Here is a 22,757-nt window from a genome sequence, read left to right as displayed (position 1 = left end):
AAGAGAACCAGCTATGCTTAGGAAGGGATTATAAAGTTCCCGAACTAAACCAATATGGTGTACCAACAAGGAAAAATAAGTAGAAGCTGATGAATGTCTTCGTTGTGCAAAATAAAAATAGCAGAATGACTAAACAAAGGCTCTGTACCCAAATGAGAGGGAAACTGTTGTTGGATTGCAAAGCAAATGCGTGCAAATTCACATCTAAAATACATGTACAAATCCAACTTCTGATGGATGAAAAAGATAAAGAGCTCAGAAAACCAGGGATTGAAAATGGTGGTGTGTGATTGCAAGCCATCAGTTTTATAGGCTTGTGATTAGAGAGCATGGACTCTCTTTATGCTCCTTCATCCTCACCCCTCAATTTCCCCATCTTTCAAAAGAGATGGTAAGAACAGTACCTACCTTGTGGGATTGTTAGGGGAGTTAGTTAGCATATGTCCCACCCTTTGGACAGCGTCAGGAGCACAGTAAGTGTTATGTAAGTGTAAGCTCATGGAGAAAGCGCTCTAAGGAGGGAAGATACTTGGTGTGTTTGAGAAACAGCAAAGAAACTAGTGGAGCTTAAGCACAGTGAACGGAGGGGAGTGACAGCCTAGGTCAAAGAGACAACAAGGGCCCTGTAGGTCATTTACTCAGTGGAATAAAGATCATTAAATGAATCACTCTGACTGCTGAGCTGAGAAGAGACTATAGAAGAGGTTGAGGGTCAAGTCGGGAGACCTGTTGGGAGGTTACAGCCATTGAGAGGCAAGAGCTTATGGGGTCTCGGGATAGTAGTGGAAGTGGTGAGAGGCGCTCAAATTCTAGATATATCTGGAAAGTAGAGACTACATGACTGGCTGATGGTTTGGATGTGGGGTATGAGATAAAGAGCCCAGGAAATAAAGAATGGAGGTGCCATCAACAGAGACAGAGAAGGCTGTCTCTGGGGAAAGGGGTGGGTGGGAAGAGCAAAGTTTCAGTTTAGAACATGGTAAGTTTGAGATATCTATCAATATTAGACATCTAAGGGGATGTGGGTATAAAATATACTGTTCAAAAAAGAATACTGTTCTTCCAAGTGAACACCATGCTGGTTGGTTTAATTCTCGCATTATTCTAACATTATGCAATCACACATGGTCACCACATTATATAAAAGACTGAGTTGGGTCCTTTGATGCGTGTCATCGTAGGGGCAGCACGAATGGCACTGTGGAAAGACCCTGGCCTTTGGGAACAGGCAGGTTTGAATCCTGCCTCTGACTCCACCCAGCTCTTTCTCTTACGCCTACCCAAGTAAACTCAGCGCACCTTAGCTGCTGCTTCTATCAAGTATGGATACTCATACCTTTCTTACAGCCTTGTTGCAATTTCCAAGCACAGATAATGTATGGGAAGTGCCTACTGATGATAGACTGATAGGGAAATAATTGCTTATACTTTCTTCAGAGTAGATATCCAGATCTATCCTCTTTCTGGTCCACTTTGTCTTGTGAATAACCACAGCACTTGAAAAGAATAGGAGAGGTAAGTGACAACTAGCTTTCCTAAGGAACCCTGAATTAAAGTTACTGGAACCCAGTCGTTTGAGAGGAATTGACCACCAATATCCATACAAATTTGGGGAATCTGACTCACCTTAGGGCTGATTCTTATTATTCCAATCTTTGTGGAAGTGGAGAAAGAGGAATTTTTTTTTTTTTTGCGGTACACGGGCCTCTCACTGCTGTGGCCTCTCCTGTTGCGGAGCACAGGCTCCAGACGCGCAGGCTCAGTGGCCATGGCTCACGGGCCTAGCCACTCTGGGGCACGTGGGATCTTCCCAGACCGGGGCACGAACCCGTGTCCCCTGCATCGGCAGGCGGACTCTCAACCACTGCGCCACCAGGGAAGCCCTAGGAATGGGGTTTTATAATGTCCAAACCTAAAGTCCTAGACCAATTCTAAATGAATTCACAATAACAATATCTAGCACATGTTATCTGAAGCAGTTTGTGTTTGATTTTCTCGACAACTCTCTCTACAATTCAATGAAAATGGATTTGCAGATTCTCTTATTAGGAGAGAGAACGCTCTGTTTGTCCCCCACATGCAAATGAAGATTTAGACAGATTCTCTCAGACTCAATGCCTTTCAAGTTTTTCCCACCTCATTCCGGCCCAGTTGGACAAATACTAGGAGAAAGGGCTGTGAACTGTGTCCTGGGACACAGTTTGTGGAGACCAGCACTAGCAATTTTTTATTTACAGGAAAGCCGGGAGCCACTAGGTCCTTGGCCTGCTCTGGGACCCGCCTCTTTTCATTAGGTCAGAAGCAGAGCGTGATAGTGAGGAAATTACCTTCAGCTTGACCTTTAAGGACCTGCTGGCGTCAAGCTAGCTATTTGGTATGGGCTTTTCTGTTGACATTTCTGACTGCACCTTTTGCAAACTGAAAATATTACTGGAGTTCAAGAGGAAGGAAGAGTAGGGGAAAGAAATCAGCCAATTTGAGTCCCATGATGTGAAAAGTACTTTGTGAACCAAAAACTGCTACAGGGATGCTGGTTATTTCTGAGGAAAAATGTGTTATCCTCACCCCTCCCTCTATAATTATTTAACAATGACCGGAAGAGAGAAGTCCACTCTTAACCTTCCTGCTTCTGCAAACTTCTTGTGTGCAGGAGCTTTTTGGGGAATGCTGTCTATCTGGACTGTAATTGGATACACTCAGTTCACCCACAGATATAAATTCCCATGAAGAAAAAGTATGATTTCTTTTAGACTTACCAAGAGCTTGTAAGCTTTAAGAACACGGTACATTCTTTGAAGGACTGTTGGTTGAAATCAAATCTTTAACTTAATTGACCAGCAAGACAAATAGCAGGATTAAAATAAACTAACAGTAATAATAATACTTCTTTAGAGCTAGGCACTGGGCCGAGTGATTTACACTTCATCTTATTTAAAGCTCAAACAAGTCCATAAAGTAGAATCAATTATTCCCATGATATGGATGAGGAAAATGAGGCTTAGAGAAATTAAGTAAATTGCCCAAGGTCAAATAGCTCATAAGTTACAGAAGTGGGATTACAAGTTTACTGAACCCCACAGCCTTCTATGTGCCTATAATTTCACCCCATGCTTAGTTTATACCTCTAATTGCAACATCTGCAAATATGCCTATAATTGTAAAATGTAGCAGATTCAAGTCTTTAGCATAAATTTTATAAACAAAATGTTAATATTTCTCTATGAATTAGTGACTTTATGTGTTTCTATTTTCCACTATTTCTATGGTTGTTCAAGAAATTCCGTTTGGATTTTATACTTCTTATAGTATTATATTTCTGTATATATTATACCTTTCTTTTTAAAACTGTGAAAGACACACATCTGTTTCTGATTGTGTGTCTGAGCTGTGAGTAATCTATGAATTTTTTTCCCCTTTAGGGTCTCTTTTATTCACATTATCTATTTAATTCTCCCTCCCTCTTCTTTTTCTCTCTTTCCTACCTGTCTGATCTGTCTCTTTCATGGCCATAATATGAAGCTTAAGTATATTCGTATTTATTGTGTTCATTTAAAGGCGTTTTTGCTTTCTGTTCTTCGTTTTTAAATGGCTTTATAGTGACAAAAAATGGACTTTTAGATTTTGTGGTAGGTTTGCTGGCCGCAGCTTTCTTTTATCGTATGTTATTTGCGTCCATAAAGTGTCTTCCTTTTGATTGTAAAGTTTTTGTTTTCCTATCTTTGAATGTCCTGCAAGGCCTAACAAAGAGTTTCTAATAAAAGTGTATAAACAAAATAAAATATTTGAGAAACTCAAAACCCAGTGCCTGCCAGTGTATTCACAGCAACTGACAGGCAGGAAGAGATGTGGCTAAGAATTACAGACCATCTTCCTTAAACAAACTTAATTCGGTCTCCAACCTCGGTGAGGGCAGGCCCCACCGGATACAGTTGCGGTGGGCGACACTGAGCTGAAATCAATCTTACCTCGACGAGTTTGCATTCAGGAGCCGTTCCAACCTATCCTTCAGGAAGGCGGAAGGATAGGGGAAGATGGGCGAAGGCGCCAATCGATTTTTTAGTCTCGGCTCTATCCTCCCCTGCCCTGCTCCCCCTTCATCTCGGGGACCGTGTAGTAGTGGATCCGGGAGCGGAGGGGGCCAACCGCAAAGTGCGCGGCACCCGCGGTACTCGCGGTCGCGCGGCCCCTGGAGCGCCCCCCCCCACCGACTCCCTCTCCTCCCCATCCCCGGGTTCCCTCTGCGGGCGGCCCCCCGAGTCCCAGGCTGCCGCGAGTTTCCGGTCAGAGGTTTCTCCCCACTCTGTCCCCTCCCGGGACTCTGTCTCAGGTTCCGGCCCCTGCCCCTACCCAGGTCCCCCTCCTCCCCCATTCTGCGCACAACTGGCCCCCTCGCCCTCGGTGACTCCTTTCCGCCAGGTCACGTGATCGTCGCAGCCCGCCTTTCTCTCTCCCCTACGCAGAGCCGCAGTTTCCTTACCTGTAAAGTAGGGACAGGACTCTCTACCACATTTACCCAGAGCATGACAAAGCGAACAGGAAAGAGAAGATTCCACTATAACGTTTATTACTAATCATCATTCTCGTTGCTGGTACTCTTATTGCCGGTTCGTAGTGGGGGGAGGCGCGCATCCCCGGCGGTCTGGACTGGCAGCTGCTACGAGCGCCCGCCCCCGCCCCGCCCCTCCTTGCTGGCCCCGGGCGGCGCCGCCTGCGGACCTGTCCCCTCTAACGCTGGCCGCCAGCGGCGGGAGCCGCACAGCTTCTGCTAGACCTGCGGTGCGCAGCGACATGGCGGACGGCCACCGCCTCCTGCTGGAGAACGCGCGGCAAGTGGTGCTGGTGTGCGCCCGCGGCGAGCGCTTCCTGGCGCGGGACGCGCTGCGCAGCCTGGCGGTGCTGGAGGGCGCCAGCCTGGTGGTGGGCACGTAAGTGGCCGCGCGCTCTGGAGCTGCGGGCGCCCCGGGTCGTGTGCTGGGGGGCACCGGTCAGCCAAGGCCCAGCTTGGTGCTCTTTCTGTAACTTGTGCGCTGTGGAGGGGAACGCGGTAACAGCCTTTTCGCACCCAGGGAGTCATTGGCACGCCTGCCTTTTAGGCGCCTGTTGCTAATGTATTTGGCCGCCTCCGGTTGTCATTCAGTTGAAGAAACCTCTCTCAAGCTGCACATCCCACTGGGGAGCGTCAAGATCCCGCTTCTGCTGATAAAATATAATTGCAGCAATCTGAAGGCGTAGGGGTTCTCTCCAATGCTTCTTGAAGTGCGGACGGGGGACCACCTGACTCAGACGGCCTGAGATTTTTCTTTTTAAAGACAGACTTCTGATGCCGCCCCCCCATCCCCAGATCTTTTTTCTTTTTTTCAAGTTTTATTGAGATATAATTGGCATACAGCACTGTATAGATTTAAGGTGAACAGCACGATTTGACTTACATACATCATGAAATGATTACCAGTAAGTATAGTGAACATCCATCCTCTCATATAGATACAAATTCAAAGAAGTAGAAAAAAATTTTTTCCTTGTGACCAGAACTCCTAGGACGTATTCTTTGAACAACTTTCATAAGTAACATACAGCAGTGTTCATCATATTTATCATGCTGTACAGTACATCCCTAGTACTTATTTATCTTATAATTGGAAGTTTGTACATTTTGACTACCTTCATCCAATCCCCTCCACCCAGTCCCCACCTATCCCCAGGTCTTTTGAATCAGGATCTCTATGGGTGGAGTTCTGAGATCTGAATTTTTACAAAGCACGTCTCCCACCCACTTCGTCTGCACCCCAAAGCTTGAGAACCACAGAAAATGTTCAGATGGCGATGGTTTGGGGTGATAGATAATTAGGATTCAGCCACCAGAAAGAGAGGACATTTTCAGTTACTTTCATTTACACTTCTGAGAATAAAAGAACAGCCAGAGTTTGGAAGGGTGGACTTGGAGTGGTAATGGGGGTTGGGTGCCCATCTGAATTGGAGAGCCCATGGCACTGCGATTACACAAGTCTCATCCCTTATCTGAATCTGCTTAGGGTTGTGTAAGAGCCCAGCTTTTAGGGACTCTGTGTGTGTTTGTTTTTAATTAACAAAGAAATACAAACATTCCCAGTGTTACTGTCAAAAACTTGTTAAAATGAGTTAACAGAATTGCATGGATGTAGGAACCTAGGGCTAGTTGATGGCCGTACTCCACGGAGGATCCAGACCCGATGCCTACTGTCTTGCTCAGCTGAGCACTGCCCTCTTGCTCACAGGCACTCCAACATCCAGGATTGCTGTGCCATCTCTCATTATGGTGTCTACATTCCAGCCAGTAGGAAGTAGGCAGAGAAGACGATCCTATTGGCTAGAACTTAGTCACATGGCCACACCTGGCTGATGGGAGAAACGGAAAGGTGGTCTTTATTCTGGGTGGTCATGCCTCCAGCTAAAATTTAGGAATCTAGCACTGTGGGAAAAGGGAACATTGATCTTGGGGAACAATTAGCAATCTCTGCTACACCTGATTTGACTTTTTGCCTTGCATGTGGCTAGAGTCAATTTCCAAAGACACACACTCAAGAAGGAAATACAATAAATATTGACTGACACCAAAAGGCATCAATAATGTGATCATTGGTCAAAATTTTCACAATATTTCCCCCAAAGTTAGTAATAATTTCTTGATTTTTTTTTTTCAGAGATGGGTTCATAAAAGCCATCGGTCCTGCTGATGCTATCCAAAAACAGTTTTCAGAAGAAACATTTCAAGAAAGAATTGACTGTTCCGGGAAATGCATCTTGCCAGGTATTAACCTCTTTTTCAGTAAAGCCCTGAAAGCAGTTTTAGTAGTGTAAAGAGGAAGAGTAGTAGCTTGTTTTAAACAAGGTTTCACAATATTATGAAAATATAATAGCTACCATTTATTGAATTTCTACTAGTAAATGTCTAGCTGCTTTACAAACACACTTTCATGTTGAATGAAACCGAACTGCCCTGGAAGGTAAGTATCATTATCTACACATTGCAGATTAGAACACTGATGTTTAGGGGTGAAATATCTTACCCAAGATCTCTAAACAGGTGAAGGGCAAACTGGGAGTCCCACCCATTCATTCACTCCACTTCTTCCCACTCATATGTTGAAGAGAACCAGCTGTGCTGGGCTTGGGTTCAAAAGCTGTTGGAAGAATTTTATTAATCCATGGCATAGGGGAGGCAAAGACAGCAAGTTGCTCTCTGTAATTCCAGAATATACTCTAAATTTGTATAGAGTATGAAACAAAGGACCCATCTCCAGGCGAAAAAACATAAACCAAGAAACCCTAGAGGTTTCATTGAAGTTCATTTGTATCTTCAGTGATTGATAACAGAATCAATTTATTAACCATTATCTCCTACATTTTCTATGTTCTATGTAATCCTCTGAAACAAATTTCACAAATTTTGAGTTCTGCGCAAACACAGAGGCTAGGATTTATACTTGTGTGCTGTGTGCGTGTGACAGAGCTTCTGCTATCTGGTCCTTGGGGGTCAGGAGAGAAAGTCAGGGTGAAACCTCATGAGAAAGAGCAGAATATGGTAGAGAATATATGGTGGGGACTTTTGATTTTACTCCGATCGGAACCACTAATGAGCCATTTAATCTATGAGGCACTTTGAATGTTCTGGAAGGACGGACTTTACCAAATTGTACTGGGATAAACAAAAGTTTCAAGTGACCATTTTATAGTTTCTCTTTAATTAAAATATTTTTCTTTCTTAAAGAAAGATTCATCTTTCTGATTTTATACTTTTCCTGCTCAAAGTTGAGGGTAGGGATAGTATTATTCTTTTTCTCACCCAGATTCTTCCTTGGTCATACAGTCCTTGGTTTTGCTCAGCTAATAGATTTGACATCCTGTTTTAAAAGGTTGCTTGGTGAGCATGGATTTATTGGGCAAAAGGAGCTGTATTTCTTTAGGGGATATTTTCATCATGTTAAGTCACCCTCCTCCATTAGAGCCTTCTAGACCAACCATGCAGGGAGTCTTCTTGGAACCATGCAGACAAATTCTCCCTTCTCCCCCCTCCTCCAAGATGGCTGACCACCATCCTGCTTTCCTAAGAACTGTATAGTAGAGTCTGCCTGCTAAGTGCTTTCTGTTTCTTAACTTTAAACGTGATTTGATTTATTGATTACAGGTTTAGTGGATGCACACACACATCCAGTATGGGCTGGTGAAAGAGTTCATGAGTTTGCGATGAAGGTAACTGCAATAAACAATAGCAAATCAAAATAAAGCACAAATATAGACATGGTTTTCTAGAGTTTGTAGGCTGTTAGGCTTTACAACAAATGTTTACATGTCTTTTTAACGGATATTTTTACTGGCTTGGACTATGGAAATCAATTACAACAAAATTAACCAATTTATAACTTGGTACCAAACCTTTATACTGTGCCCAGGGCTGTCAGTCATTTCAAGTATAATAGTTTTCAAGCTGTTTTAGCTGCCGAATCCTCCTTTTAAAATAGAGCTGACCTGCTTTGCTCACTAATTTCTCCTCTCTTTTCTTTTCCTCATTCCATCCCTTGGTAGCCTTTGAAGGGACTCCAGGAAACAGTTTGAAAATCACCATTCATTGGGGTCAAACTTGGAAAAACATATTATTAATCACAAAAATAAAATGTCTTATATAGTTCCCACTTTTTTTCCAGAAAAATGAAGCTTATTAAGAAACATAAATTGTAGTCTTTGTCAGTCATTAATTAGCTGCAGTCAACCCTCAAATCCCTGGTTTGAGTCATTTTCACATTGTTTATTTCCTGGTTTTTAGTAGACTTTATTTTTTAGAGTAGTTTTAGGTTCACAGAACAATTGAATGAAAGGTACAGAGATTTCCCATATACCACTGCTCCCTGCCCCCTGCCCAAAGCACAGCCTTTTCCATTTTCAACATCCCTGACCAGAGTGGTACATTTGTTACCATGGATGAACCTACATTGACACATCATCATCACCCAGAGTTCATAGCCTTCATGACTGTTGACTCTTGTTGTGCATCCTTTAGGTTTGGGCAAATGTGTAATGACATGCCCCCACCACTGTAGTATCATACAGAGTAATTTTACTGCCCCCAAAATCTTCTCTGCTCTGCCGCTTCATCCCTGTCTCCCCCCAGTCCCTGGCAACCACTGATCTTTCTACTGTCTCCATAGTTTTGCCTTTTCCAGAATGTCATAGACTTGGAATCCTACAGTACGTAGCCTTTTCAGGTTGTTCCCTCCGTGTCTTTTCTTCACACTGTTTTTTAAAAACCTGTGCAGCCTAACAGCTAAATTGGATTATTTCAGAAAAAGAAAAAATTTCTTCAAAAATGGTCTACCTTTCTCAACAATCTAGAACTGTTTTTAAGACTTTCGTAAATCATTGAATTTCAGAGCCGAAAATCAACCTTAGATTTACGGTCTAATTCTCTCATTCAATGATGCAGAAAGTGATGCAAAAAGGGCCAAACCCATCAGGTGTTGGTTTTTTTTTTTAACACGAAATGAACGAAGATCATTTATTATAAAACCACTGAAACTTTCCTTAAAAGCTTGAGTTTGCAATAACTTGAACGTGACAGAATTAAGAACAGAAGGGAAGGGTGTGACTAAGGGAGCCCCGCAGGCGGGGACACTTTGTTTGCACCACACTCCCTGCTGCCCAGAGTAACAGGGGTCCAGTGGGATCCCAGAAAGAGCCTCTTTATTTGCTTGAGTGACAGAGGTCAGGCCCGAAACTCTAGGTGGCCAAATACTGAGGGGTGGAAATGCTCTGGGTCTCTTAGTGGGGACTTGAATAAACCACAGTGAGGTCCCTAATCGCCTAAGCTTTGCTTTCTCATAGGTACCGAGACTAGCTGGTACACACCGAGACTGACTGACTTGTTAAAATACCGAAATACTTTTGTACCTGTTGGTAAACTGTCGCTAGCCTGAGGCCCCAAGTCCTCCCCACATCTCCCATTTCTGCCATCCCAGTCCCTTCCTGAAACACCTCTGACCCCTGCAACTCCCCACCACCCTGGCAGAGTAGGGACTTCCAGAAGGATGGTGCCCCACCATCCTTCCTGATCGGTTGGTGCCTGTGCCATATCGATTGTCAGTCATGTCGAATATCACCCCTGTACGTAGGTTCTGTAGAGCTGCCTGCAACCTCCCTGCATTTTGCAGACCTAAGGGTGAACCGTGTGTTCAGTTGGCAGGAGCCACATACATGGATATCCACCAGGCTGGAGGAGGGATCAACTTCACGGTGGAGCGCACGCGCCAGGCCTCGGAGGAGGAGCTGTTCAGTTCCTTCCAGCAGCGGCTTGGGTGCATGATGAGGGCGGGGACAACGCTGGTGGAGTGCAAGAGCGGATACGGCCTCAGCCTGGAGACGGAGCTCAAGATGCTACGCGTGATTGAGCGCGCCCGGCGGGAGCTGGACATCAGCATCTCAGCCACTTACTGCGGGGCTCACTCGGTGCCAAAGTAACCTCAGCCGAAGGGACCGGGGTTTAACTCAGGGTACTGAGAACGCAGAAGGGCTCACGTGGTGCCTAAGTGGGGCTGCGTTCTCCAGGGAGTGAAGGTGCACCAGCACATTAGCTCTTGCAGAGGGACCAGTGGAACCTTTGGAAAGGTGTTCTGATTCCAACCTTCAGGCGTCTCACACACATGGGTTTAGGAAGGCGGGCCCCACCAGACCCATTCGTTTGCAAGTCCCTTAATAGTGAAGGAAGAGGAGATGTTCAAAACTCTTGGTTAACAAAAAGAAATTCCCCTGATAGGTCCTTTAAAATGACAGATATTAATTTAAATAGTTTCCCATGACAGTGAGCCCTGAGCCCAAAGGCACTTCAGGAATTGAGTAACACCCCGTGGGAGGTAGATCAAATCTTGACGTCAAGATGACGTAGGGAGGTTTTTATTTTTGTTCATCTGTTTGCTTGTTTAGCAGCAAACATTTTTGTTTTAATGCTGTAAATGTTTTTTTCAACTTTCCTCTTTACCTAGAAAGTTCCTACTGTATGGATTTGCTGTAGAGAATTCTCTCCCCTTCTGCATCTGCATCTCATCCATCCCGGAATTACTAGATCAGAAGGCCTGCAGTCCTAGAACCAAACGATCCAAAAGAAATCCAGGACTTGAAAATTCACAGACGTCTCCAAAGTCTTAGTGCAGTTTTAAGTGGTGATAACTAACTTAGATAATAAATGCTGCAGGCTTACAAAAATGGTTTAATCACATAAATAGCCCATTTAATTAAGTCATATTCATAAGTTAATTAAATCTTTTAAGGTTAATCATTAAAAAATGTGTACATTTCTTTAGTTCTGTGAACTTTGACAAAGAAAATTTTAATGTTAATATTTCATTTACCATCTTTAATCAAAGGAACTAAAAAAATTAACATTGAAATTATTATGAAAAATTTACAGAACTAAGTAGAAAAGAAATAGAAATACTTAATATTTCCAATGATGTCTGTTGTATGTTTTTAGCATTTATACTTCTGAAATTATTATGGCTTGAAACTGCACTAAGACTTTGGGGATATCCTGTCTATTATAGTCTGTTTTTTTTGTTTTTTTTTTTTTTTAGTAGGAAAGACAATGTGACATGGCAGAAAAGTCTCAGGCTTTGGAGGGACACCAGACCTGGGTTTGAGTCTAGCTTAGCTACTTCCAGCTGGGTGATTTTGAGTTAAGTTTTGATCACTTAACTTTTCTGAACATGAATTGCTTATCTGTAAACCAGCTAAATAACACGCTTATCCTGTATGGTTGTCTCGAGAATTAGAAACAGCATATATAAGTACGTGTCTCCTTAGAGCCCACCTCTATCTACCCACCCAGATGGTTTTTGCTGAGAGCCTTCTGTGTCCCAAACACAAGGCTAAAGTTTTACAGAAAATTTCTCCATCTGCCAGTGAGCCTCTGAGGTCTGATCTTGATCCCCGAAGATAAAGCCTGAGGCCCAGAGGATGCCAAATGACGTCTACATTATGTGTCCAAAGTTATACGGCTAGCAAGTGGCGCAGCTCTGTGTCTGACTTCAAAAGCCCAGACCTTTCTCATGTATAACTACCCCAGAATCTTAGAAAGAATTTCAGGGCCTCCTACTGTCTTCTTCCCCTATGTCTGATGAGACAGAAAGCCTTAGGCAGATGCTCCTAGAAACAGTGTGGAGGAAGAAAAAGTCAGGGAAACAGCTTGGCCCAGGTAAGGGGCTCACGGTTGGGTTGTCAGGGAAGCATCCAGGATGTCCTCTACGTGTCCTTGACAAGAAGATTCAGTTTTTCAGCCAGGCATTCCCAAAGGCAACCCAGATGTGCCAGAATGGATGAACCATCTGAGTCTCTGCCTATAGGGTCAGTGTATACAGAAGTCTTATCAATACCTCTGCTATGTAGGCTCATCCCGATTGCTAAGAGTCCTGAGTTATAGCTTTGATCTTCTCTTTACCTTTCTGGGGCTTGGGGTCATTCACCTACAATTTCTCAGGTTCTCCAAGTGCCAAAAAAACCCTCTCTCCAATTAAAAAAAAAAAAACTTGCCCACGGTAATCTCACTTTCTTCTTCCCTCAGAGGAAAAACTGCTACTGAAGCCGCTGATGACATCATCAATAACCACCTCCCAAAGCTGAAGGAACTTGGCAGAAATGGGGAAATACACGTTGACAATATAGATGTGTTCTGTGAGAAGGGCGTCTTTGATCTCGATTCCACCAGAAGGATTCTTCAAAGTGGGAAAGATATAGGGTTACAGATTAACTTCCATGGGGATGAACTCCACCCAATGAAGGCTGCTGAGGTATGGGTGACCTTTTGCTTTTCCTTTGTCGACACTCGTGCTGTGGAAAACTTAATGAGTTTGTTCCAAGGAAGGAGTAACCATCTGAAAAGATAGAGAACGGGGAAATTGGTTTGAAATATGTGCAGGTTGGTGTGGTTGAGCCTTGGAATCCCAGACTTTTTTGCTGATCATTTACTTTTATTATTTCCTCCTGGTGATACTAGTAGAAAAAAGAAGTACCTCTGTGATCTCATTCAGTAAATTCACAACCTATTTTGACTGGCACGCAAAGCCACCCTAGCTCAGTCTGTTAATGTCACAGGTAGCTTCTAGGGCCTTTCTGTGACAGCATCCAGAGGGCTTTTAGTGGAGCATACCATTAATAACCACAGGATGACTTTCAAATCTATGTGTCTTCTCCAGATTAATGTATTCATGCTTTCTACAAATAGTTGAGTATCTGCCGTGTGCCGGGCATTGTTCTAGGCACTGAGAATTCAGCAGTAAGACGCACCAAACCCCTGCAGTTGGGGGTCTAGCTCTTTCCTCTAAGCCCTGGAGCTACATAAACAACTGCCCCTGGGGCATAAATACAGATGTAGATAGTCTACATGTGTCTCGACCACCACGCGTTCAATATGATCTCTTAATATCACGTCCAAATCTTGTCCTGTGTTTCCTGCCCCAGTGAATGACATCATTATCCATCTGTTGCCTAAATCGAGACCCTGGATGTCATTCTGACTCCTCCCTCCCCCTCACCTACTGCATTTCAGCCAACCAGCAAGTCCTCCCAATTCTCCTCCTAAATATCTCTGGATCCACTTCACCACACTGCCCACTTCAGATCACCGAGCTTGTGCTCGTGAGAGGTAGTTGGCAAGAAATCTTAATAATAGAGTGCTGTTTATTTTTGCAGGAAAAAACATTTGCTGGCACGTTATTGATTTGTTGTTGCTGTTGGTGAAACTTCTCTCTGTCTCTCTGCCCATTTTGTTTAGCTCGGGGTGGAACTGGGAGCCCAGGCAATCAGTCACCTGGAAGAAGTGAGTGATGAAGGCATTGCTGCCATGGCAGCGGCCAGGTGCTCTGCTGTCCTCCTGCCCACCACGGCCTACATGCTGAGGTGAGGTTGTTTCTCCCCCCAACATGAGAGCTGCAAGTATAAGCTGTGGACACACAGACTTCCAAGATGCCCCAAATATTCATCACCCTTACAAATCCCTTAAAAATGCAGATCAAGGGCTTCCCTGGTGGCGCAGTGGTTGAGAGTCTGCCTGCCGATGCAGGGGACATGGGTTCGTGCCCCGGTCTCCAAAAAAAAAAAAAAAAAAAAATGCAGATCAGGAAAACTTAGCTCATGGAAGATGCTAATACTGGTATGATATTTGTAATGAATTACCCCGAGGAAGGAGCTTAGACCCAAATTGTGTTTGAGTGGTGGGATTACTGGGGAGAGTGGCGCTTTCTTTTTCTTTCTTCCTCATTTTTGGAATTTTCCAATTAAAAATCAATATGCATTACTTTTATAATTAGAAAATAGTGATATAGGCTTTATACTTTAAAAAAACATGCATAAGGTATTAGGGATATTTCACAGTATTCTGAATCTGAATGAGCTGCTTTCTAAGAGGATACAAGTGGGGACCATAATCCTCATAAATCCTGGGAGTGGGAGGAAAGAGGAGATGTCTAAGTATATTTTGTGGCACCTCCCCGGGGATTTGGCTGTGTGCCCTCAATGGATTGAGTCCGTGTAGTCCATCTTTTATCACGGCCATTGCTCCAGTTCAAATATGAGACCTGAGGTCTCCTGACTCATTGAACCACTTCCATGACAGCCACCGAATTTGTGGTCAGAAGGTCCAGCATTCAAGAGGCAGTTGATTTCCTCTTAGGACTGGGTGCCTTCTCTGCGGCTGTGATACATGTTTTTTTGTGGGGAGGGGCGTGATTCCGCAGTTACGGCCTTAGGACAGCGGTTCTCAAACGTGGAGTGATTTTGCTCCTTGGGATATTTGACAGTATCTGGAGACATTTTTGGTTGTCACAACTAGGGGGTGTCACTGGCATCTAGTGGGTAGAGGCCAGAGATGTTGCTAAACATCCTACAGTGCACGGAAAAACCTTCTACAACAAAGAATCATCCAGTCCAAGACATTAATTGTGCTGTGATTGAGAAACTCTGTATCTTCCCGGACCGGGGCACGAACCTGTGTCCCCTGCATCGGCAGGCGGACTCTCAACCACTGCGCCACCAGGGAAGCCCATCAAGTAACTTTTATAAGGGAGAAGAAAGGAATATTGCAGTGCTTTTTTCAAATTTATTATGATTTTATACACACATATATATATAAAATATTATACATTTCTCTTATTACTATTCTCTTAAAGAGTAGACATAAGGTAGGTTACCGTCAGGAAATATCCATCAATAACTATTCTCAGTATGATCAGCTGCTTTTCTTGCAAATCTCAATAGTCATCAGAGTCATCAATCAAGACTTAATCTGGTTAATTTTCCACCACCCAAGCAATAAGTTTTTACAAAAGAAAAGGATTCCTTTAACTCACCTTGAATCTCTTAAGACAGAGCAAAAATCTGAGACCTGCGGTGCTGGAGGGCAGTTCAGCATTAAAAGTCTGCACTTTGTCCCTATGCCAGTGGCAGCTGCCACGTGCCATCACCACAAGATGGGTTTAACATTCTGTTTGGATGACAGGGGCAACCAAAGGGAAAGCCACGCTCTTCTCTGGCTTCTCTGTTTCTGTATTTCTCTGATCTCTCCATCAGGAGGAACCTGCAGGTTTCCCCGCTGCGCCCTGAACTCTCTTGACTCTCATTTCCGGAATAACCATTGCCTTATGCCACTCAAGGGCTTCTTTTAATCATTATTTTATGCATCTTTGTATATAATATTTAAATTTATTCAGGACACATTCACCTTAGCTTATCTGGAGCCCCCTTTATAATTTTACTGCCTTGTACATACATATATTTTTCCTCCTTAAGTAGTTCGGGAAAGGGAGGGGAGGCCGTCAGAGTGACCAGCAGGGAATTTTTAACGTCTACCCTTTCCTCACTCTGTATCTCTGCTTCACTCACCTCACTCACGCATTGTCCTAGCAGAGAAACACTATTTTAAGTGGTCCTGGAAACTGCCTGTTGTAGACTGGGAATGCTTCAAGGGCAAGTGTCACCTTTGTACCCCCAATCCTTGATTAATTTCTGTATTCAACATGTGTGTTGGGGGCCCATTACTTGTCAGGCACTGTTCTAGGCACTGTGGATCCAGCCACAAGTAAAACAGAGTCTTGTCCTCAAGGAGCTTACATTCTAATGGGGAGAGACAGACAATGTGCAAACCGACCAACGAACATAGAAAATGTCAGGTGATGCTTGGTGCTGTGAAGACAATCCAGGTGAGGCAAGAGGATAGAGAGTGTTTGAGGGGAGGGTGCTGTGTTTTTAGGATGGTCAGGGCAGGCTTTTGGAGGAGGGGACATTTGGGCAGAGACCTCCAGGAAGTGAGGGAGCAAGCCATATCTGGGGGAAGGAGCCGGGATAACTAGAAGAGTCTTCTGAGTGGAGATGGATGGTGAGTGCAGCGGTAGAAATGCACTGAGAGTATTTGAGGAACAGCAAGAGTGAGGCCAGAGAGGCACAAGCCAGGCAGGGAGAGATAGGAGACGAGGCCAGAAAGAGGGGCAGTTCTTGAAGGGCTGAGTTCATGGTGCAGACAGCAAGCCCACGGGAAGCCACTGAGAGTGGTTCAAAGCACGGCGACATGATCTAACTTATTTTTCTAAAAAATCCCTCTGGCTGCTAGGAAGAGAATATATTTTAAGGGCTTGAGGGTAGAAGCAGGAAAGCCAGTTAGGATGGTCTTAACAAATATCCTAGCAAGCAATGATGGTGACTTGGATGCAGGGTGGTAGCAGAGGGATATAAAAATGAGTTGGATTCTGGATATAGTTTTAAGGGGGAGCCAACAAGATTTTCCGATGGGTTGGATGTGGACTGTGAGAAATGACTCAAGGATGACTCTGAGGCTTTAGTACCTGGCACAGAGTTTTCACTAATGGGATGGTTTTAGAATGACTGGCTGAGTTAATGACCAGGCAAGTTTTATTGGTCTCCATGTGTTAGATACCATATGCTTTTCATTGAAGCTGCTAAGAAGTCCCTGTATTTTGGGGAGAAAATAAAACTGAGGTGCAATGAAAACACAATAATAAAAAATTAAAGAATTCCTTTAACAAAAGATAATCAATCAGCTATTAATACCAGGCACTGTACTGGTACTAGAGACACAACGGTGAATAAGACACACATGGTCCTTCACGGAATTTGCAGTCTAAGCATATGAAACATGATAAATGAATAGACAGTAATACCTATAGAGGTAATGAAAAGGATAATCACTTCTGGCTGAGTGACCAGGGAAAGTGAGCATGGGTGGGTGAGAGGTGAGCTGGGCCTGGGAATATGAATGCATTTCAGGGAGGGGTGGATATTCTAGGCAAGGAGAACGGCAGACTCAGAAATGTACAAATAGAAAACCCCAGTGGTTCGAGTGCAGTATTGGGTAGGACAGGGATGAGAAAGGAGGCCCTGAAAGAAGTGTGGGCTCAGTTTGTGGGGAGCCTCGAATGCCAAACTTAGGTGGACTTTGTATAAAACATAAATAGAACCTATTCTGAGCACAGAATTATTATTAATTATTAATAATTGATATATTAATTATTAATAATAAAGTTATTCTATTTTTTGCCATATTTAGTACACTCCTAGAATATAACAGTATCATTCATTCATTCAATCAAAAATATTCATTAGCCAGAGACAGGACTGGGTGCTGGGACAAATTATAAGAAAAAGAAATAATCCTTTCAGTGATCCTTAGCCCCTGCTGGACTTGCCAGCAGAGGGGCAGGTGTAATAGTCTCAATACTTTACAACCAACCGATCAATCAAATTGAACTTAAGTCTAGAGTAGGGTCTCAAAGGAGGGGTCAGGGTTACCCTCAGCAGCTTTATTTAAAGACAGCTCCTGGGCAGTACAGGTTCATAATGGCTGAGTACCAGTCCACTATCATTGTCACGAAACAATAGCTATTGTTTCTAAAATGGAGGGGTGTGGGGCGCTGGGGAAGCCAGAGGAAATGAGGGCCAACAAGGTGACTGGGAAGGCTTTCCAGCGGAGGTCTCTCCTTGACCAAACTTCATTCAGGCTCCTCTGAGCCCCTCTTTCCACTAAACCTCAATCTTGCCTATAAACCTACAGGCTCTTAGCACAAATGATTTTATTCACCCACCCTCCCCAACATTATGAGACTTGAACAAACACTGGAATAGTTTCTAACAGCTCCAGGATGCCTCCCTAGAATGAGCCCAGGCCCCCTTAGAATACCTGTCTGAGAAAGCCCAACCTGCCAGGAAAATTAACTGTTTTTTCCAGTAAAACCTGGTGATAGGCAGATAGGCCTCTGAACTTCCTCTTAGAGCAGTTACTTTAAAAAGCTTGCAAGGGCTTCCCTGGTGGCGCAGTGGTTGAGAGTCCGCCTACCGTTGCAGGGGACACGGTTCATGCCCCGGTCCGGAAAGATCCCACATACCGCAGAGCGGCTGGGCCTGTGAGCCATGGCCGCTGAGCCTGTGCGTCCGGAGCCTGTGCTCCGCAGCGGGAGAGGCCACAACAGTGAGAGGCCCACGTACCGCAAAAACAGAAAAAAAAAGCTTGCAAGGAGGTCAGGGAGATACCCAATCCAGGAAGAAGCACAGATATGTTACATATTAGTTTCTTGGGCCTTCAAAAATTTAAAGGACCTATAATAATGTTTGAGACCCTCTCCCTCCCTCCCAAAAAAAGGAGAGGGAGAGATATGAACAAAAAATTGTAAAATATTAATTTAAAAAGCATTATTTAAACCTCATTGTTTATATTTGGGAGTCAAAAAAAGTTTATTACATTTGAAAACAATTTTAAGTTTTCTTCCTTTGCAAGAATCTCTGAATATATATAAAGATTGTCATGATAATCCCAAATTTAAAAGGTTAGCCATAGCCAAGTGATTTCAAAAGCAGGCTGATACAAATCAGGAGTCCTGCTGGACGCCACCACTAATCACTTAAGCTTGAGTTTCTGTTTCTTCTTCCAGAACACGAAAGGGTTGGATATCTTTAAGTCTGCTTCAACTCTGAACATCTGTTCTTCAAAAGTTCCACTTCTAGAGACTGACATCATTTTTTTCCCTCTCCTTAGACTGAAGCAACCTCGAGCCAGAAAAATGTTAGATGAAGGGGTAATAGTCGCTCTGGGCAGCGATTTCAACCCTAATGCGTATTGTTTTTCAATGGTAATTATTTTTAATGTGCCTTTCATAGTCTATGAAACTTCTACCAAGCATATAAATAATTTAAAAATATTTCACTAACTGTTAAAATGTTTCAAAGATCTGAAAAGATTTTCCTGTGAAACAAGAAAAGAGTGTGGACAGCAGTGTAATTGGATATTTCTGTGCCACTTGAATGCCTCCAGGCTGAGAGAGAAGAGAGAAGGTTCTATTGATACTATGCTTTGATGCAGCCTCTGGGCACTGTGGTTTTACAGTAACCTATTTCCCCTCTCAGAATTGCATAAGCTCAAGGAAGTTTAGTAAGTTTTAGTAAGTAAATATGGAGGTGAGCTTCATCTTACACAGTAAGTGGCCTTGAAAAGTAATAAATAAATATTAAATACATATAGGGGGTGGGTGGGTAAGTAATCTCTATAATAAACGAATCTTTCCCAAAGCATAAGGAGCTTTACGAGTAAATGTAAATTTAACTTTTCTCATACTAATTTAGCCAGCTCCACTTATACATTTAACTATCATTATTTGTTGTGCTGTGTTGAGAAATGTCCTAGGTGGCAGCTGCCGTTTTGTTGCTTTTCTCCAATGCTTTTCTTTTCCCGTCTTAGCCGATGGTCATGCATCTGGCCTGTGTGAACATGAGAATGTCCATGCCCGAGGCCTTGGCCGCTGCCACCATCAATGCCGCTTATGCCCTGGGAAAATCTCACACTCATGGATCTTTGGAAGTAGGCAAACGGGGAGACCTCATTATCATCAATTCATCCAGGTGAGTGTTCTCCCAGCTGAGCCATTTTATTGTATGCCCACTGTAATATGGAGACTTGGTTTAAATCCCTTTTCCACTGATTATTAGTGTCAGGCTCTGTATAAGCTCAGCAGCTACCCAGTCTTCTTAGTGTCACCCCTTTCTAAGCAAAAACTCTCCCTCCAGGTCCTAAACTGCAGGGTAGACCAACTTTTCTGGTCTCTTCATCCATCTTATATCTTTCATGGATCTCCAGGTTTCTGTTCTGTTTACCTGGACTTTGGACTTGTGCCCCCTGGCCTGTGTTTGTTTTTCTTCTTGGGTTCTGACCTTTTCTGCTTGTGTTGGGCCACGCAGGTCCCAGCTCTGGCTTGTCATCCTGGTTCTGATTCATTACCTCTCTGACTTCTCATTCCTGCTGGATCCCAAAAGCCTTGCTTCAGTTTTCCTGCCTCATGTTTTGTATTACTCACTCACAGCCTGCTGCCTCCTGGGCCTCCAGTGTAACAAGCTGAGCTTTATTGTTCTAAATCTTAAAGTTGTGAATCCTATGGTGTCTGGACCCTAGCAAGCCTCTGCCAGGCCTTGGACCTCATGTTCAACAGAAGAGAGTGGCTCCACCATAATTCTGCTCTCAAGGGTCATAAGCCATTGTCTCTATCGAGAGTGATGCTGGTGTTACCACTCATGCATCATTTAACTGAAGCAAATTTTTTTTTTTTTTACTGTTCCAATAACACTTTATTTATGGACATTGAAATTTGAATTTTATATAATTTTTATGTCACAGAATATTATTGTCTTTGTTTTCCATTTTAAGTCCTAATTTAGAAAACCCCAAACAAGACTATCTTAGCTCAAGAGCAATAAAAAGCAAGCAGCAGGCCAGATTTGGCCCACAGACCACAGTTTGCCAACTGCTAGTCCAGAACAGTGGTTCTCAAAGTGCAGTCCCAGCAGCAAGGGCATCCTCTGAGAATTTGTTGGAAATGCAACTTCTCAGGCCTCTTGGACCGTCTACCAAACCAGAAACTCCAGGAGTGGGCCTAGCATCTCTGTCTTAAAAAGTCTTCTAGGTGAAAAAGATACATGCTAAAGTTTGAGAAGCACTGATCTAGAGTCATTGTTCTAATGTGAATCAAATATTTTAAGATCAAATACTTAATATCATTAAACAATATTGGATTTATCATAGACTAATTATCATAGTACTCTACCATTTTTTAAAAAGCCCAAATATTAACTACTAAGTGTAAAAAAATTTTTAGAGAATGTATTTTGACATTAGCATTTATTGACAGAGTGATGATTTTGACTTGTATCCGTTTATGTTTGATTTCTTTCTAGATGGGAGCATTTGATTTACCAGTTTGGAGGCCATCACGAATTAATTGATTATGTTATAGCTAAAGGAAAAGTCATCTATAAAAAATGATTGATCTGTAAGGAAAGAGCACACTGTCCTACTGTTTAAGTCAATACAGTTATATTAAAAGTTAAAATACCTTAGTAGGTTACCAGAATGATGTCACTTAAATCTATTTCTGTATTTTGTTTATCCACTTGAAAAACCCAGGGGATTCACTTATTTTAACATGTGCACCTGGACGTATAAGCAAGTAAACCATTGGTGATGATAATCTCAAAGGATTAAATTACTTCACAAAGATTTTCTATACATATTCTGCAGGTTAATATGGTGGAGTATCACAGAAATGCCTTTGTGGGGAAATGCAGATTGGCAAATAGGTAGACATGGCTTAAAATTCCCATTTTGCTTCTACTTTTCAAATTTCAATTCTTAAACTATATTTACTGAAAATTGCGGGGGGTGGGGGAGTGGGAAATCCAAGTCAAATGCCACAGACTAAGCTAAAATGTAGCCATCTGTAATAAGCAAATAGTTTTTCTTTTCCCCACACAGTGTGTCTTTCTAGGTGCTCTTCGAATGCATTAGGGTCCTCTGAGGGAGGGTGTTCTGTTTTCTTCTCAACCCTTGCAATAGAGCTTCACAGCAGAGCTCAGGACTTGTCATTTTGTACACAAGTATAGGGACCTTCTTGTAATGGATGCATTTTGACCAAATCCAATAATGTAATTTTTTAAAAAGTTTTAGATTCTTCACATTACAAATGTATAAAAAAATCTATAGCTTTCAATAAATATTTGCTGTCACTATTACTGTTGTTGTTTACAGCCCTGGAAGCCAGTCAGTGGTGTCTATTAGAACCTTTTAGGAAATGAACAAATTACAGAAGAAAGTGGATTACATAAAGAAAAAGTGGATGATTATATAAACGAGTGTTTCTAAAGCCATGTGTTTACTTGAAATGTTTTTAAACGCTTTGATCATTCTTACAATCACAGCTGCATGATAAAACTTTGTCCTATTTATGAAGAAATGACTAGAGAAGTAAATATTAAGTACCCAAATTATCACCTATTTGAAGTTAATAGAGCCTGAACCAATGAGGCTTTACTGTATTCAACATAGATCAACTCAAGATACCCCTTGTCAGAAGGTTAAGGGTAACAGGACACATCGCTATCACGGGCTAGTAGCGTGGGGTACCTGGAGCTCTGCCCCTCACATGCTTGGCAAAGAAGCCGTGAGGGGGTGTGGGAAGCACGAGTTGCTGTGGGAGACGCCTCCCCTATGACCAGTTTCCTAGTCGATGGTGGGAGTTTGGGATGCAGGAGATACATATAAAGGCCCAAACTAAAGATTAGGTCTGTCCTGGAACCCAAGCCACATAGAAGTATATCCTTATAACTACGGAATAAAAAGGTGAAGCACTTCCTATTTTCTTTCTAGGAGATATTCACTCTACACAAGGAGTGTTCATGTCTTTTTTGAATGA

General features: G+C 43.0%; 2 protein-coding genes across 2 annotated transcripts in view; one reads left to right on the top strand and one right to left on the bottom strand.

The window, feature by feature from the left end:
- Positions 1 to 4,630, bottom strand: part of CCDC38 (coiled-coil domain containing 38) — a 40,631-nt gene extending 36,001 nt beyond the window's left edge. The window contains exon 1 of the mRNA XM_024754376.1: positions 4,478 to 4,630. Within this exon, the coding sequence (XP_024610144.1) occupies positions 4,478 to 4,522 (45 nt within the window). The 5' untranslated portion in view covers positions 4,523 to 4,630. The remainder of the gene's footprint in view (positions 1 to 4,477) is intronic.
- Positions 4,529 to 22,149, top strand: AMDHD1 (amidohydrolase domain containing 1). Its single transcript, XM_024754399.1, has 9 exons — positions 4,529 to 4,925; positions 6,681 to 6,787; positions 8,165 to 8,229; positions 10,207 to 10,484; positions 12,584 to 12,809; positions 13,793 to 13,917; positions 19,058 to 19,151; positions 19,757 to 19,917; positions 21,244 to 22,149. Exons 1-9 carry the CDS (start codon positions 4,789 to 4,791, stop codon positions 21,329 to 21,331), a joined length of 1,281 nt encoding a protein of 426 aa, XP_024610167.1. The 5' UTR covers positions 4,529 to 4,788; the 3' UTR covers positions 21,332 to 22,149.
- Positions 22,150 to 22,757: the final 608 nt, after the last annotated feature.

Source organism: Neophocaena asiaeorientalis, unplaced genomic scaffold (genome assembly GCF_003031525.2).
Source record: "Neophocaena asiaeorientalis asiaeorientalis breed wild unplaced genomic scaffold, Neophocaena_asiaeorientalis_V1.1 scaffold92, whole genome shotgun sequence".
In the NCBI taxonomy this organism is placed as follows: Eukaryota; Metazoa; Chordata; class Mammalia; order Artiodactyla; family Phocoenidae; genus Neophocaena; species Neophocaena asiaeorientalis.
The sequence above is the reverse complement of the archived record's forward strand: the minus strand, read 5'-3'. Positions and strand labels throughout refer to the sequence as shown.

Excerpts from the sequence above, each read along its gene's own strand:
- AMDHD1 (XM_024754399.1), top strand. The coding sequence starts at position 4,789 with ATGGCGGACGGCCACCGCCTCCTGCTGGAGAACGCGCGGCAAGTGGTG. Across the intron at positions 4,926-6,680 it reads GCCAGCCTGGTGGTGGGCAC|AGATGGGTTCATAAAAGCCA; the intron begins GTAAGTGGCCGC and ends TTTTTTTTTCAG. Across the intron at positions 19,152-19,756 it reads ATGCGTATTGTTTTTCAATG|CCGATGGTCATGCATCTGGC; the intron begins GTAATTATTTTT and ends TTCCCGTCTTAG.